The 18,322-nt window shown below is 39.9% G+C and overlaps 1 protein-coding gene across 2 annotated transcripts in view; it reads right to left on the reverse strand.

The window, feature by feature from the left end:
* The window catches only part of GADL1 (glutamate decarboxylase like 1), a 193,213-nt gene that overhangs the window by 140,292 nt on the left and 34,599 nt on the right, over nt 1–18,322 (reverse strand). For both annotated transcript variants that reach the window (XM_019508790.1, XM_019508789.1), the window contains exons 2-6: nt 14,957–15,129; nt 13,886–14,012; nt 11,613–11,703; nt 10,025–10,131; nt 6,822–6,937 (exon numbers count right to left, since the gene is read on the reverse strand). In XM_019508790.1, the coding sequence (XP_019364335.1) occupies nt 6,822–6,937; nt 10,025–10,131; nt 11,613–11,703; nt 13,886–14,012; nt 14,957–15,129 (614 nt within the window). The remainder of the gene's footprint in view (nt 1–6,821; nt 6,938–10,024; nt 10,132–11,612; nt 11,704–13,885; nt 14,013–14,956; nt 15,130–18,322) is intronic.

Here is an 18,322-nt window from a genome sequence, read left to right on the forward strand (position 1 = left end):
GGAGAAGAGACAATTGAGGGGGGATTTAATAAAAACGTTCAACTACCTGAAGGGGGGTTCCAAAGAAGATGGAGTTAAACTGTTCCCAGTGGTGGCAGATGACTAAACAAGGAGCAGTGGTCTCAAGATGCAGTAAGGGAAGTTTAAGTTAGATATTAGGAAGAACTTTATCACCAGGAGGGTAGTGAAGCACTGGAACAGGTTACCCAGAGAGGTGGTGCAATCTCCATTCTCAGAGGTTTTTAAGACCCAGCTAGACAAAGCCTTGGCTGGAATGATTCTTGGGGATGGTCCTGCTTTGAGCAAGGATCTTTTCCACATCAGACATGTATATTCAGTTACCAAATAGAAAAGGGCAAGTGCAGTAGCTCTTAGTGTTGCTGACTCTCCACTTTCAGTTTGCAAGATTCCCAAAAAAGTACGTTTAGGTATGAATTTTGCCTTTTGTCTTCTCATGTACCTCAAAAGAGAGCATGTGATCTAGTGTCCCTCCAAGTTAGACAGAATTCCAACAATGGCAAGAAGTATGCCATTCCAGACAATGTTAAGGCTTCTGTTGGCCTCACAGCTCCACATATGGCAAAGACTAAACTGTTTTAGCTGGGGTGTTGCAGAACCTGAAAGCCCTGGAAGCTGTCAAGATTCTGGCAAGCCCCACCACCTCTCCCCAGTATTTCATCAGATACCTATAGAAGACAATATTTTTTTTGCAAAATACAATCAGTTTTGACAAGTCTAAATTTTTTCCCTAGAAAAAAACACTTGTTCAATTGGAAAACTCCTAATCAGATCTAATCTTAATATTTTTACACAAGAACACAAACTCATCCTGATTCTTACTTACATTAGACTCCTTTATATAATGTAAAATGTATACAAAGGCCATTTTACCCCACTTTACCTGCGTCATGTCTCCTTAAAAAGGGTATTTCCATGACCACAATGGGGTAAATTTGGCCAGTGTGATAAAAATCAAGCTCCAAATTGCTACACTATGCTTTGCATAGTCTAATGCAAATGCTAACATCACATTTCACCATATTTCTAACACTGTCTTTATGACTTAGACCCAAGCACACTCTGTGGACATTCTTATTCCAAAGTAAGAATGTGTTGTTCCAGTTTCACTTAAATTAACCTCTAGAAGTTACTTACTGGACTTTAAATTCAATGCATATCTTTATCTGAATTAACTTCCAGCTAATAAGGGTGATATGCTGCAAGGCGCTGAGAACAAACTGCAAGATGCTGATGGAACCTCTTGGGGAAGTTAGAAGGTACATAGTACACCTAGCATCTCTTAGGAGAGTTCAGCATATTGCAGGATAAAGCCTTCAAAAGGTTGGCTTCGCATTTCTTTCTTCAGAGAATAGAAAAAAATTTTTATGTTACTATTTAGGGGTTAAAATAACATTCATTCCAACAACCCTGAAGATGTCTAGAATCATTACTTTTCATATAGGAGGTGAAGCCAGGTGGTTAATTAATTCTGTTTTCTTCCAGTAAGTTCATACAAATGCAGTTAGAGAGGAACATAATTATGAAAAATGTGCAGCATTTTAATGTGTGGGTATGAATATATTAAGGGTATTCAAACCTGTCATGGTTATTTTGATGAGATGGATCATCTCAAAAGACCTTTTCTTCTTTTTGACAAAAGGGTTCCCCCCCGCTTTTTAAATCAATGCCTACTAAAATACTATCAGCTAATATCAGCCAATCTTAAAAACGTTTAATTTTCTAACATGACACATTCACAAAGCCTTTATGACTCATTCATTTAGATTATTAAGAGAATAATAGTATACATAGGTGTATAATTAATCTAATGTTACAACAATAACTTGTAATATGTTTGTAGAGCTGCAGTGTGTTTTTCACTGGAGATCTGGACTCTGGTAACAGAGTTTTAATTGACTTGTGAATAATTTAAAGTAAAAAAGATAGCCTCTGTTGCTGACTTTTATCCATTAGGTTCAAATAAAAAGTGTGACAGGGAGCCATTTGAATAATCAAATCACTTCAGACAGAAAGAAATGGATCTGCAATTCTCTAGGTCAGTAGACAAAAAGGAGATAACGAAATTATAAATCTTACTGTGAAATATTGTATGGGAGTAGAGGGAAAAAGCCAAGAAAGGCTTGACCTTATAAAATGGGACCCAGAAAGGGGAACTGACTAAATGCCAAAAGAATGCAACTTGTAGACATGTTGGTTCTGGACTTTACATTTGCTTCCACTCGCGGCAATGGAAGCTTTGCCTCAGACTTCAGTAACTGCAAATATAAGCTTTCAGTGTGGAGGCAGCTGAACAAGAGAGTGGAAAAGAGTTGTGCTGAGACATTGTTTTAGATGTGCTTCTGGTATTGGAATAAAAGAAAAAAAAGTAATTTCCCAAATATATTGCTGTAGAAAGACAACAGGATCTCTCTTGCTATTTGCAATAAGCACTAATATACTACATTACACAGCACCACTTTAAGCAAAAGATGCAAAAGGTACCTGGAGAAGTTACAGCTGAGACAGAGTTTTAATCCATTTATCACAGTGCCCAGAGTTGCCATGTGAAGTAATGATAAATAAATATTCTGAGCAAAATTTCAATTTGTATCCAGGTTGTTTTACATAAATAATACTTAAAAATAATAACAGTTGAAGGTTCTGTTGCTAGAGTTTTGCAATTTTCTTCTGAGGGTATATTATATCTCATTATATCTGTAACCATTCAGGCTGAAAAAATAAAACACACACTCAGCATAAGACCTAACTGAAATAGCAGTGCATTAAGATGAAGGCGGAAGATTATTTTGACTAGGGTAAGGGGAACTCAGAATTTTTTAAATTATTTCAGAACACAATGTTACCTTATCCTGCACTCATTAAGACAGAATATAAGTTCATATTTTCTTTGTTTTGAAAAGTTTTCTAGAAACCTGAGTGCGTAAAGCAATTATGTTATTATCAGACTACTTTACTTTTCATTGTACCTAATGTAATCTCCATAGGGATCAGAGGCATGGGTTTTATTGTGTTCCTACACTTATTTACATGCATGATCAAGTCACATTTGTGAGAAGTTTCATTTCCATTTCATTACTCTACAAACAACTAGCATTGGGGAATTCATTGCAATTACCCAATGCATTTCCTTTCCCCCTCTATTCTCAGCTTCCCTGAATTCTTATCTTCCCAGCCACTGCAACGATAGTTCTCATTCCAGAACAAAGCCCAGATGAGACAGAAATAAAATGAGAAGGAAAAAAGTGATAAATGTGTGTCTATTGATACAGGTTGTGTTGTGCTCAGCTTGGTGCTACAGATTCAGAAGCATCAGTCAGACAACAGGAATACAGCTATCTCGAGTGTCATTGAGGAAATGTCCAGCAAAAGAATTCACTAATAGGAAGAAGAAAATATCCTCCATAAATTATCATAATTTTAAACATCTATGAATTTTTGTTCCTCTTGAGTTAGAGCTCATTTTATCTAAAATATCTTTTACCTTACTACAGAACAACTTCTGAAGAATAAGATCAATATGCTTCTGAGAAGCAGCCTAAGAACCCCCCTACTGAATATTCACAGACCATATCGTATTGCCGGAGTTGCAATGTGAGACACGATATACAGACCAAGTCCTAAAATGAGGGATGACTGGCAGATAGCATACTCCGACCCTTGCTTATCATGCTGACCAGTATGTTGGCCCTGCGTCAGACAGGGAGTTGAACTAGGTGACTTCTGGAGGTCCCTTCCAGCCCTGCTTCTCTATGATTCTCTATGATCTCACTGTCTTCCTATGTAAAACACACTTTATTGCTTCATTCCTTTATTGTTTTTATTATATGTAGACTGCCAAAGCTTCAGGACCATTTCCTTATTGTTTTATTGCATGTTGCCTTGCATAATAGGCCACTACCTCCAAGTATTATCCCAAAACAAAGTCATAAAATAGAAATCGGAACAAACAGATCGTGGAAACTTGACAATAGAGTGCATCAGCTTCTTGATTATGAACAGTTTTTAATATAGTCTCAGTAACTGATCATATCTAAGAAGAACTATTTAAAAATAGACATAACAAATTCCATAGAATCATAAACAAGTAAGGCTGGAAGAGACAATGGGATAACCCAGTTCACCTCCCTATTCAAGCCATGTTCATCTTCATCTAAATCATTTTAGGCAAGTGTTTGTCTACACCATTTTTAAAAACTTCCAAGGATGGAGATTCCATAACCTATGTAGGATTGCTTGTTCCAGTGCTTAAACACCCTCAGAGTGAGACAGTTTTTCCTAATATTCAACCTAAACTTTTCCTGTCAAGTCCCCTGCAGCCACAGAGTGTGGTCTATCACCATCCTCTTCATAACCATGCAGGTGACATTCCAACCTAACCAGTCATTTCCCAATCTGAAGCTGTGCATGCAATTATTCTGCCCCAAATACAGCACTCTGCACTGGTTCTTACTGAATTTCATTCAATTAATTTTGGATCATTTCTTCCATTTTTCAAGTTCATTCTAAATCTTCAACTTGCCCACCAGGATGTCAGCAACTCCACCCACTGTGGTGCCCTCTTCAAATTTGCTAATTGTGCACTCAATACCATCTTCCAAATCACTGTTAAAAATGTGAAGCAATACAGGACCCAGGACAGACTAATGGTGAACCCCCTCAAAACCTTTTCCCAATTAGATATTGAGCTATCAGTAACTACTTTTTTAATATGATCATCCAGCCAGTTATGTATCCACATTATAGGAGTTCTACCTAGACCATAACTCTTTAGTTTATTAAGTGTATTAATGAATGTGAACTAAAGAAGGGTAGTAAAGAGTGAAGGAAACTGGTCTTGTGGATAAGGGACTACACTGGAATTCAGGACAAGAACTGTGTAAATAAAGAGTTGCTTCTGTTCATCTACTGAGCAAAATAAACTCTTAAAAAAATTTGTTTCAGGTCGGTCCAAAGTGTATTTTTCCCAATTTCCCTGCTGAAACAAAGCCAAAACAAATCAATTTCAGGTCAAATAAAATGTTAAATCTTTCTTGTTTAATTTTCAGGTTACCATTCTTACAATTACATTTAGGTAAATTTCTATATAAAATGAAATAACATTTACAAAAAATTGAATGATTTAATTTAAAAAACACTAAAGCAAAATTATTTAGTTCTTTTCCAGTTCCTCCCACCCTAACAAATGAAACAAAGCTGACAAACTCAAAGTGAATTTGTACATGATTGGTTGACCAGTAGCTGCATTTAGATTTTTTTTTGTAGGGAAAAAAAAAATCACCCAACTCTACCGAGGACAACCGACTTCCATTTCTGGCTCTATTATAGCATTTTTCTGCTGTCTTGGGCAAATCACAATCTTCTTGTGCCCAGATCTCCACCTCTGGAACCTTTCTTTTTGTCCAATTAAAGCAGTGGTGCTCAAAGTTTTGGCCCCATAGGGCAAATGGATGACACAGGGCCAGTCCATGGACTGGATAGGAACCTGTGTGTTGGAATCGGGGCCCGTACAACCTCTGACCAGCCCCATACACCAAGATCCGGCCCTGAGGCCCCAAGTCATCTCTGCCTGGCCTGGTGCTGCCCTGCACATCTGATCCAGTACGCAGAGCCACAGCCCACGGGACTCCCAACAAAGCAATGGGCAGCCCTGCAGGCTAGATGATCCAGTATCAGGCGACTGATCTGGCCCATGAGTCAGGGGTTAAGGACCCTGGTTTAGAACATAAGCTCTTTGAAAACATAAATGCTTAAGACTAGGGATTGTATTATAACTGGGTATTTGTATGTTTTTTAGCGCAATGGAGCCCTGATATCCACTAGGATCTCTAGACACCAAGTAACAACACTTCCTATGCTGGTCTAGTTTCCAAAAAAAAAGTCATTGTTTATTTGAAGTGTTGTGAATGTGAAACAGTATCACAGGCAGAGAGGTAAATGAGAGTTCCAATGAAAGGATGAAGCTCTGAAGGAGGATTAGCACCAATGGACATCCTTCCAACCCCATTTCCCACCCGGGTTTTGAATAGGTTTTGTTTTAAACAAGTGTTGTTAGATAATTTAAAAGAAGAGTTGTTTAGAGAGTGCAGTTACTGATTTTTGCTGAGATTCCTTGTGCTGAAGGTGACACAATGGTGAGTAGCCACAGCAGGTATCTATTTGATAGCCTCAGTATAAGTTACAGCTGTAGACAACTGATGCAAAGTCCCACTTGGGTCTTATACCTGTTGGAAACTAAGGGGCACGTTCTTTTCCACCTATTGGGTATCTAAATGGATTCTGATGAGCACCTAAATGTAATTCTATTCCACCCTGTTCATGTCCCTGAATATCCACTAATGCACCTGCTTTTATAATACACTATCATCTGGCCCTTAAAACTGAACTACAAAAAAGTAACAAGGTGGAGAACAAACCGGCCACCTTTTGCATGGGACTCGAGTCTAGGAGCCTAAATCCATCCACATGTCTTCTAGGTAGAATACAATCTGATCCCAATTGTAGCAGGGCTCTGTTCCACCACAGTCCTCAAACAAACCTTTTTTCTTCCTACATCAGAGGCTCTCATGGACAAGAAGGATAAGAGCTACCTTCATCGGACCTCTGATAGTTTCCATGCACTGAGGAAATTCACTGCCTCCCATTCTCAGATGGTCACCCTATTTCACAATGTATGTGGGTGACAGGTTTATTTCTGCTAGGTGCATCATTAAGCATATAAGTCAAACAGTACAATTTTTGCAGCATCTGCCAAAAAAGAAAGTTTTCTACAACAAAGACAAGGCAGTTTTTCTCTTTCTTACCTCTTCTGAAGTAAACAGGACCAATCTGGGCAGTCCTGAAAGTCCTTTTTCCTTTATTTCAGGACAATATTTATATCTAGCCAAGTTCATAGCATACATATTAGAAACAGAGCCACCTGGAAAGTAAGCACATAAAATACCTCATTTATTATATTCCTGATATCCAGCCTGTGTCCTGGGTGCCTACACCAGGAATCAAAAACATAAATTAGCCAATAAATATATACATTTTAGCCTAATTCATCCTCAATAGTCTAGAGATGAAAAAAGAAAAATGGGTTTTGGACATGCCTGGGATATGAAAGATCTGGGATCTCCTGGATGAAGCAAAGAAGGGAATGAGTAGCACCAAAACCAAGCAGTCCTCATAAAGAATGCCTACCATCAGCTCTCCTTATTCTACAGTGAGGGTGTGTTAAAACTTGACGGTCTCTGCTGCTCTCAACCTTGTTGATACATCATGGAGTGACAGAAGTGATCTGGCAGCCAAAACCAAAACCATTTAGGTAGGACAGTAAATAAAAAGAAAGAATTGGGGTGGAGGGGAAAGAGTAGGACACAAAATTTGAGGACATGGGTAGTACATATTTTAATAAAGATTACATTGGTCTCAGGGCCTTGACACACAAGATACTTAGTACGTGTTAAATTTGTGAGGTATTGAAAGTTAGAACTGTTCTGACCAGTCACACAGTAAAAGTTTACTACTCTCTCTAAAATGCAAAACTGGCTGAGGCCCCTGACAGATGTTAAAGTGCAATGGGATCTGATGCTGGATCCCAAAATTGTGCTTCCTGTCATTCATGTGTGGCATAGCAGAAGCACAATTGCTGGGATACTGCACCAGATCCCATCCTACCATATTGCTGGTGCAGGGGGAGACCTTTGCTTTTTAACAGCTCGCGTTTTAAGTATGTTTAACACATGCTAAGTGTAACATGCAATATGGATATAAGTCAACTTTATGTAAAGCTAGAATATGAAGACATGATTCATTTACAGGTTTCTTTCACCAACCATGGGGGTTAGGTTCCTGGAGATTCCTGTGGTTGGCAAAACCGCAGTTTGTAAAACCAGAGGCTTATGGGGAAAATGGGGTTAGGGACTTGAATGGGGCCATGTCCGGGCTGGGTTGTGGGACCATCTGAGACTGGCAGCAGCAGAAGCCACCCACCCGCACCTGTGGATGAACCAGTAAGTGTGGGGAGAGGGGAATTGAGGCCCCTGTAGGGAGGGAGCTGGGCAGGGCTGGGTCTGCTGCCCAGCCAGGCAGTGCTTGCAGCTTGGCGCTGCAGGACCCTATCAGGGAGCAAAACAGGGCCGTGGGTGGCTCGTCCAGGGGAAGGGGAGGGCCGCTGCTCCCTGTGCAGCCCCATGCACAGGAGGGGCAGTGCAGGGTGAGCGGCAGCAGGCAAGGAGATCCCCACTCAGCTTCTCTGCTCCCTGCTACACCGGGTCATGGGGGAGGAAAGAAGGGTGGCAGGGAAAAGCAGGCCGCCTGCACAAAGGGCTGCAGTGAGGGCAGCAGCGCGGGGCTGAACCCCTCAAACCAGCAGCAGAAGCAGGAGGCACGTCGCTGGAGCAGCGTGCAGCAAGCAGTGATGGGTGAAGAGATCCCCATGCAGCTTCTCTGCTACCTGCCACGCCAGGTCGTGGGGAAGGAGAGCAGGGCAACAGGGCACAGCAGTGAACAGGCCTGCTATTCCCTGCCACCGCGGATAGGGCAGCTCCAGCAGCGAGGTGGTAGCAAGGTGTGGACACACAGAGCAGAAGCTGAGCCCACCTGTGGCCCACCCCTACCCTGTGCAATGATCGGAGGCACACATGTCCATCCCCTCCCCCCCACACACACACACACTCCTTAGCTCACCAGGACTGCCCCTGCCTCTGGAGGAGGCACTGGGCTCTGATTGCCCCATGAGCCAGCCCAGACAGGGCCCCCACTCAGCACTCCCAAAAAAATTTTCTCCCTCCACCTATGAGTAACCACAGAAATCTGTGGATTTTCAGGGTCTAATATTTGTTATGTTCCATTCTCTCCATGTATCTGTAGCAGAAATGTAATGTAACAGAATGCTGCTTTAAAGTATTAAAATAAAGTCTATAAAAATATAACTAAAAACAATGTCATGATCTGCCAGCTCCTACCATTTCAGAGTATTATCACAGCAAAAGGGGTTTGCTCAAGCCACTCCCACTAAGATCAATACTAACATCCCACCATGTTAAATAATAGGCACACCCTCTCAGACCAGCGATTACTTTCCATCCACAGCTGTTACAAGGCTTCTGGCCAGAAGAAAAAAGTAACCCTGAATAGCTCTCAAAAGATGACAGGTACAGAGACATAGAACACAGACATGAAGATGTGCAATACAGAGCTATTTTGTGCCTAGCCATCTTGGGTGGATGGATCAGGGCCACAAGGACATATCCTAATCATGGTCCCTGTGCTTCCACCCCACACTTCTAACAAGACACCCAATCCCAAAGTGTGCACCCTTCAGAGCAGCAAAGTTGAAGCATTCAAGAATGCTGTGACACATACAGACCTCTCACAAACACCTCACACTATTTCTTCCTACAGTGGGGCTCTGGGTGATTTACATGATCTGACCAACAAATGGTTGCCTGCAAATGCAGGAGACTGGAGTCACTGTCCAGGAGGTCCCATTCAGCCTCCAATACTCCTAGTGCACAACCACCAAGTCATTTATTGATGCATTGCTACATAAACCACCTGGTAAAGCATCCACATACCTTTGGGCACTGTTTGAAAGATAGACGTGACCCTTTTAAGGGTCCAGGCCCACTCCGATTTCAGTTTCAGTTAATTAGTTCGTTCTCATGCTTCCATACAGCCTTACTCTATGCCTCACTCAAGTCAAGAAAAGTGTGACAGTTGGCATTAGTAAGAACACAATAAGCTCTGAGTCCACAGGTACTAGAATCAATTATTTAATTCAGTATATAGTTTTCTTAATACTTCAGAGAACTGTTTTATTTTATGTGACTACAGAATAATTAATATGGTCTAGAAACATACAAGATAAACCTAGATGAAATAGCTTTATTAAATGCCCAAATCATATGACTTTCAAAGATGTTAGGCATGAGTGAATTACTCACTAAATATTTAATCACTAGTTTCCTGCAGCTCCTGTAAATTAGTTTGGAAGCCTGAAGATGAAAAGTTTTCTTACCTGGATTAAATATGCCATCACCTTCATTCCAGCCTATAAATTCAATCATTTTCTTCAGGATTGCTTCTTCTACTAACAAAAACACAGGTGATACCTCATACGTATATCTGCATAAATACAAGCATATCATGATTAGCAACACACTGCAGAACTTATTGCCACAGGATATTGTTAAGGCCAAGAATTTCTCAAGATTCAAAGAAGGATTGCACGTTTATATGAACAAAAGTCTCCAGATTTATAAGTTCTAAAAATAGCTGAAGCAGCTAAAACTTCATGCTTTAAAGTTTAAGCCAATATCTACCTGTTACATGCTTCCTAATTCCTAATACCGCCCAATATTTACCTTCTGTGAGACTTCTTGCATCTTCTTGTGAAGCATCCAATGCTAGCCATTGCCAGCAGGATACTGGATTAAAGTCCTCTGTTCCTAACAGCAATATCATATTGAACTTTATATTTTCAAACAGTGCACACAAGAATGTTAGTCATGTGGCTCATGTTAAGTGAACAATAGTTAAAGCACTACGCTACTGTGGAATGTTACCCCTTACGTGCAAATTATGCTTCTGGTTTTGCATTTGTAACTATTGGCAAATTGCTGCCTGCCCAGATAAGTAACCACTTAAGTTCAGGTCTGCATAAGTTGTTTCAGAGAACAAAGTTATATCTGTATCAGTTTAGTTTTAATGCAAATCTTCCTTCTTTTTATTTATTTATGTTATTAATAAAATCAAAGAAAATTAGGGTTAGAAGGAACAGCAGGAGGTCATCAGGTCCAACCTCTGGTTCATACCTATTCTTCCTTAAACAGGACAAAAATAAAATAAAATAAAATAAAAAGAATGGGCAGGGACTAGACTCAGATTCAGCAAATCTAGGCCCATAAAGTGAAAAGAGCTCCATGGGTGTGTCCAGACTAGCACTGACATTTGGTTCCCTGGGAACAACTAGCAGCAGTGCACCTTGTACCATCGCTACTTATCCTCAGGGAACGCCCGTGCCACACGCACTTTGGTGCTTGGCAAGTTAAGTCCCGGGGGTGGTAGGGGAGGCTGGGGCCAGCACAGGGCTGCAGCTGCGGCAATCCTGCCTGGCAGAGCCTGGCCAGCAGCTGCAGCGTGGCTCTGGGCAGCCCAGCTTCACTTTTCAGCAGCACACACTGCCCAAGTGTGCTCTGATCCAGTTTTTTTTCCTTGGCAATTTTTTTTTTTTTTTACCCTTAGGGGTAAAAAAAAAACCCACAGAGAAAAAAACAGAACAGTGCATGCTTGGGCAGCATGCCCTTGCAGCGCGGAGAACACGAGACTGTGTGGTATGTGGTGCTGTAAACGTGTTTGTGGCACCACATACGGCACGACCATTCTTATCTGGATGTGCCCCACGAGTCTACCCACATATCTGAAGCCTTATATTGCCAAGACACTATGTTATCTCCCCAGGTTCTTGCAAGATGCGCCCTCCCCCTTGTTCCTGCAAAGGGGAGCTCTTTCAAATCCTCTTACTGAAGAAGGAATTCAAAGTAAAGACATTCTGAAATTTTAAAACAGCATTCTAGAGTTAACAGTTACATGACAGATTCACTTACACACTTGGATTTAGTGCTTCAGTAATAAAACGAGCAACTAAAGAGTAATAATCAATGCCAGCGTACAACTGGTTGAAAAATCTTGGGTGATCTGAAAATGCAAAAAAAAAAATTAAAGTATTTCAGCACATGTGAAAATACATATATTACAGCCTCTCTCTACTAACCACAAGAATGTAGGTGCATAGGTTAAAATATGCTACAGGAACAAACAAAGTTCTATTCTATTATCCTCATAGTATTTGTAGAACTCTCCCCCTTCTTCCCAATTTAACTAATGTTTTCACAAGGGGCAAAACTGACAACTGAGATCAAGTCCCAAAACAGCTTAACATGCTGGTACTGCAGAAGCCTCATGCTGACCTCCTTCACGAGAGGGCCTGATCTTGTGAGCTGGGTGTTGAATAGTCAGCCTTTTGCTTCCTAAATCTCATTCTTAATTGCCCCCTGTGCTTAAATTTATTTATTTAAGATATGACCAACCCATACTGTTTCTCTAGCCTTTGCCACTCCTCATACTCATGAAACTAATGCAAGTTGGAACTAGTCATGCAAATGAAGCAAACAAGATTTGGCCTCAGTGAACTGATTACATTATATTTATCTAGTTTGCTTTCCTCTTTTTTCCTTTTTTTCCTCCTTGGAAAAAGGGCATACCCTTTTTCCAAACAGGAGGGGAAATGTGAAATAAAAGATTTTCTTTTCCCTGTTATTTTTTTTAAAGCATAATATCTCCTTCCTTTTCCTGCATTTTCTGAGAAATATTAGAAAAAAAGACAAATGATTTTGTAACTTACTGCTTTAAGGTGATATGACTTTGAAATGCTGAAATATTAAATTAAAATGCTCTGACTTTTCTGATGATAAAAGCAATTTATACAGACTCAGGTCTATCACCTTGACTTTCACTCAGTGCACTGTAAGTAGATATTTACAAAACAAGGTAGAATTATAACAGAGTAGGAGTCTTAAATCTGAAACCTCTGCAAGATTTTATTTGTGCATCATATTTTTAAATTTAACACTCTTTTCTAAGGTGGTTGTGCGTAACTGAAAATGTAAATACGAACAACAAAAATGAGGATTGAGAGAACATCTTCCACTGACTCTAAAATGGTATCTGCATATTAATATTGCACAAAACCTTCCAGATCACACTGCTACTTTCTGTGCCCTTTTTTATTTTATTCTGTAGCAACATTGTCTTTAGCAGGGAACATGACCTATGCAAGCAATGTCGCTATGTGAAATGCCCTTCACACTTTTTGAAATACAGCATAAGCAGGTGGCTATGCTTCTGAAATTTTATCTGGACTTGTAGTACATCGTACTACTTCCAAAACTGATGCTATTCATTTATTTCAGCTGAAATTTAACAATGCAATATTATCTTCATTAAACTTAACTATTTAGGACTAATTCTGCAAGGTACTGGATTCCTTCCCCAAGATGCTGTGCATTCTCATCTTCCTTTGAAGAGAGTAGTATATTTGTCCAGTCAGCAGATTAGCATCTGATAAAGAGATTATGAGCACCTAACAGGATCATATTCCAGGTTAGGTTTGTATCCATGCATTAAGCAGCTGGTATATACTCAGTCACCTGATTATATTTAAACTTTGATTTAAAGCATGCAATAAGATTGACTTTCTTTTTGCAAATGGCCCATTTGCAACATGTTCACAGTAAGCACAGTCAATTTCTTATCAACCGTCTGAAATAATTTTGCCTTATTTGCAGTAGATGGCAGTGACTCTGACATCACTACTAATCAATCAGACAACATGAAGTCCTACGCAGGGATCTTGGGGTTAAAGAGTCTTATTCTGCTTGATTTGGTAAATTTTTATATCCTATTCCATACCTGTCTAGAGGCCAAAAGTGTCTTTCAGGAGACTTTAGAATAGCAGAATTTCCCAATAGCATCAATAGTAATCCCTTGCAGGATTATTATTTTTTTTAAACATCTCACAGATTTTGGTAACCCTCAGGAGTCCATGTGATCACACTGAAGATCCAGGTGTCTTGGGTATGCATAATAACCTCATTTTTCAATAAGGATTAGATATGAAGGAGAAAATAATTACTTATGGCAGCATTTATTTGAACAGCTGTAGCACAACCAATGCTTTTGTAGTCACAGGCAGGCAGAAAATGCTGATGTTGGCAAAATGTCATTTTGTTTCCAGCAGAGTAACAAATTTTAGGAGAAAATATCCTGACTTCATAGTTTTGGGGAGCAAGATAACATAATTAGAAATCAAATTTCCTACTGGTTTTGACGCTGTATCGTATAACATCCTGGCAAAGCTGCAAGAGCTGCTGGTGAGGTTCTCCAGTATCCCTCATTTCCAGATCAAGAAGTTTTTTCAGTTTTTCAGGAGGCTGCCATTCACAAACCTAATTATGGGGGGGAATACCAGCAAAAATACGTTAGCTGAAGGGAAGATAAGTGTTATGCTGCTAACTCAGCAATAGTTTCAGTAATATTTTCCAAAGTAAGAAAATTGCACTTTAAAAGTAGAATATTATCTTGAAAAGTGATTGTAAAAATGGCCTCATCTAATCCTATTTTTATTACATCTCAGGGACTACCTGACCAAACATGCTCTGTTAAAAAAAAAAAAAAGAAAAAAAGGAATAAAGAAAAAGAACATGTTTTTGGAACTGCTGGAGCTGCAAACTCAACCTGGAATCTGAAGACCAAGCTATATTGCTTGGTCTGTGTATTTTCACTAAATATAACAACTCTTCAGGGCAAATTCAGTTTACTGTCACTTTTGTGCAATCCCAGTACTTTCAGTATCTCCAGAGGCCTGGAGCTGTAAGAGCACATACCCAAAAGCAGAGAAGGCTTGCCAATCCAACACCTTTCCCAAGTCATTTCAATAAGAGGGATCCTCAGGATCTCAGATCAGTTGGCAACATTGCCCTACTCCAGTGGTACCATGCTCCCCAACCTTCAAGACAAAATCCTACAGTCGAACAGCTGTGCTTCTAGGCTCAGCGATGCACCAAATGTATATTGATATATCTCTAAGTATATATCATCCAGGTGTGCACTCAAGGGTGAACATGGCCCCAGGACAAAAAAGCAAATTAGATTCTCCAAAGTAAAGCAGACAACAGTTTCTTGTAGACACACATTTTGATTTATGTTACTAAAAGGTCTTATGATATGCTATGTTTTTAATTTGGAAGGTTATAGTTTATTTCAGAGCCAGATAACACACTAAAAGGAAGTTCAATGGCATTTAAGCATAATAAAATTTAGCTATCTTGGAAAGCTAAGGTAATAGATTTAATTAGCAATAAACAACAGACTCTCATGCTGACTCTCATACCTTCTCTGTTACATCAGCAGCTTTCTGTATCACTTCTTCCATTATAATCTTACAGGCATCTTCAACAAATTTCTCTCCTGCTCTTGCATCTGCTATTGGACCATTCAGAAAAACACCATCTACCAAAACAACATTCTTCTTCTTCTGGAGCATCTCCTGTTTGTTGATGTCAACTGTAAAACAAACATCACTCAGTTAAAAGTGATGCCTTACCAACTAAACCATAAACTGGAGAAAAAACAGTCTTCTCACTGTTAAGTGAGACAGAATGTGAAGGGAGAAGCACATGGCCTATTCAAGCCATATTTTTAAGACAACACACTAGGTTTTCCTCCCTTTGATTCTTTGTCTGTCATTCTTCCCTCTCTCCTTTGCCAAAGAAAAATTCTCAATGTCATTTCAGTGTCCTTATGCCCCCCACCCGCATCCCAACAAAGCCTCTTTAGCCCTCTTATCATCATGACCTCCTTCCCTCTCTTCGTCTCCCTCCACTAGACTCCCCTCCTCTACTGCATGAAGGCCAAGTTTCTTGATATTGTCTTTAAGATAAAATGCTGAACAAACACATTCCAATCTGCTGCATGTCTGATCAATCTCACATTGATGCCGTGGACAGTTTTGCTATATTTGAATTTCTATAATGACAAAACAGTTACACCGTAGTTACCAATGAACCCCATATTTTCATAACAGCATAGGAGTCTGTCCTAATTCGTGCAGTTGTTCAGAGTTCTACAGTCTCTCTGCTCCTCTGACTTGTCTTATCATGAAGCCTCACCATCCTTCTACTCTGTAAAGGATGCCAGGCTTTGTTTGTTCATTTTTCCAGCAACCAAAACTTCTCCAGTACTTCTCCAAAAACTACCTTCTCCCTCCACATCCCCATGCACTGGATGGACCTCTTGAGATGATCCACAAAGCTGTTATCATCTTTTCTTCACAATGTTCCTGAGGGCCCATTTCCTCTATGTTGTCTTTGGAAGTTAGCTAAATATGGCATCTATTTTCATAAATCTCCCCTTATCACATAAGGTAAAATCAGGAGTTTGTTTTAATGGAGGTGGGGAATTCAGGAAGTTGAGTTGTAGGACAGGAGAGGAAGAAGACAGGTCAAAAATAGAAAGGTAATTCTGTGACTACTCCTCACGTACAAGAGTGGTGGTTAAAATTATGCAAGTGGAAGAAGTTAGATGGTGGTAGGGAGCAGCCAGTGAAAAGAATACATCCAAAGGCAGAGCCATTTGGGACCATGGCAAGTGACAGCAGGCAAGAAGTTAATCTATCAAAAGACACTCTACAAGTACAGACAATTATAGTACATGTGATTCTGTTCTTTTGCGGTTCTCCTTCCACAGTAAGGTAAGAGACAAAAAAAAAGCTCAACCAAGAGGAAGAAGTCATCAATATTAAATGAAGCAGTGAAATTAAAAAGAAAAAGGATGAAGCAGAGGCATCCATATCTGACCAGGAAGAATTCATTAGAGACCTTAACACGAGAAGTTTTTCTGGAATGGTGAGGACAGAAATCAATGTAGGATAGAGTCAGAAGAGAAAAACTCAAAACAGATTGTAGACTGCACGTTTTACAAGTTTGAAGGTAAAATCCTAGGGGGAGAATGCAAAGATATAATCAGAGAGGCAGGTGCAATACAGAGTGTGACAAATGCAAACCATGGGCTCAATTAAAATCAAAAGACACTATTCTGATCTCCAGCTTTAAGTAAGTGTTTCCCTCTTGACTTCAATGGAATTATTCCTGATATACTTGTATTCAGGATTAGAATCATGTCCAGACTTACATCCTTGACCCAACTTTTCTTGCTGTTATGTTGTTTGACTGGAGATATCACAAATTGGCAGTTCACAGGGCACCCATGGGATGATGATTTATTCTAAAATATTATGGAGTCTAATTGTACAAATAAACATCGTCCCTTTCAGACTTTGTTGTGGTAAAAAACATGGGAGGGGAAATAAGGAAGCTTCCCATAAATTCCTCATATGAAGGGGGTTGGGTGTCAAGCATGGTTACCCAAGGGAAACTTTGGCTTCACAGAGGAGCTGCTCCTACATAATCCTCCCTGGCCCCTGCTCCAGTATGTCTCCTTGAGGAGCTGTGGTATCCCTGCCTGTAACTGCTGAAAACAAAAAACAGAAAACAAACACTCTCTAGGGGACCTGCAGGCAGAGAATAAAAGTGAATGCTGCAAAGTGCAGCATTAAACTTCCGTGCTGATACCCAGTGAGCTACAGATAATGGCTGTCAACCAAACCACTGTGGCATAATCAAAAGCTACAAAGTCACAACCTTGCAGTGTCACCACAGTGGGTCTTTCTGAAAAAAGACTGCAGCTTCTGAAAAAAAAAACATGCTGTAGAAATACAATTGTACCCTTTCACACTCATTTTAACTGTCAATTTTAATTCCTCTTTGCTGTCACCTGTAGTGGACAGCTGAGGCAAATGTGGCACTTTAGATGGACGTGAATAAATTACTTCCTATTTCCAGCATGCCATGTGGCACTGACACTTCTTCACTTTGGTTATTGAGTCATTCTTCACACTCCCACATGAAAGAAACTACAGAAATACAAAACACACTAATCTAGAAAGATGGAAGCTGTTTATAGGTCAAACAACTAAAGAAATATTGTTAGTCCCCTTGTAACTATTTTAACTTTCTACAGGCAGACAGCATTTGCTCCATTTCTTTCTGTTTGTTAGGACAAAACATACAAACAAATGTTGGTGCATCTATTAAAGTGTAATTATTGTTATTTCAGTGAGTCATATAGACTTTAAGTGGTAAATTTAGATTAATAAGACATCTTCTCAGTAATGTGTTATGTCCATTCCACAGAAGAACATGTACAAAACATACCTTGTTCCCCAGTCATAAAACAAAAGAAACCACTGCACCCTGTAGGTCAAATCCCATACTGCTTTATGGTAGAATCATTGAATCATAGTAAGTTAGGTTTGGAAGGGAACTCAGGAAGTCATCTAGTCCAACCCCCTGCTCAAAGCAGGACCAACCCCAACTAGATCATCCCAAACAAAGCTTTTTCTAGCCATGTTGTGAAAACCTCCAAGGACAGCACTTCCACCACCTCTCTGGGTAACCTGTTGCAGTGTTTTACTACCCTCCTAGTGAGAAAATTCTTCCCAGTATCTAACCTAAACTTCCCTTGCTGCAACTTGAGACCGTTGCTCCTTGTTCTGTCATCTGCCACTGCTGAGAACTATCTAACTCCATCTCTTTCGAATCTCCCGTAATAAAAAATAGTAATTATTTATTATTATTTTTAATTTTTTACTAAATTTATTGCAATGGATTCACCCAGCCTCAGCTGGGGTATCGCATAC

The sequence above is a fragment of the Gavialis gangeticus genome, unplaced genomic scaffold (assembly GCF_001723915.1).
Source record: "Gavialis gangeticus isolate Ggan-Ray unplaced genomic scaffold, GavGan_comp1, whole genome shotgun sequence".
Taxonomy (NCBI): Eukaryota; Metazoa; Chordata; order Crocodylia; family Gavialidae; genus Gavialis; species Gavialis gangeticus.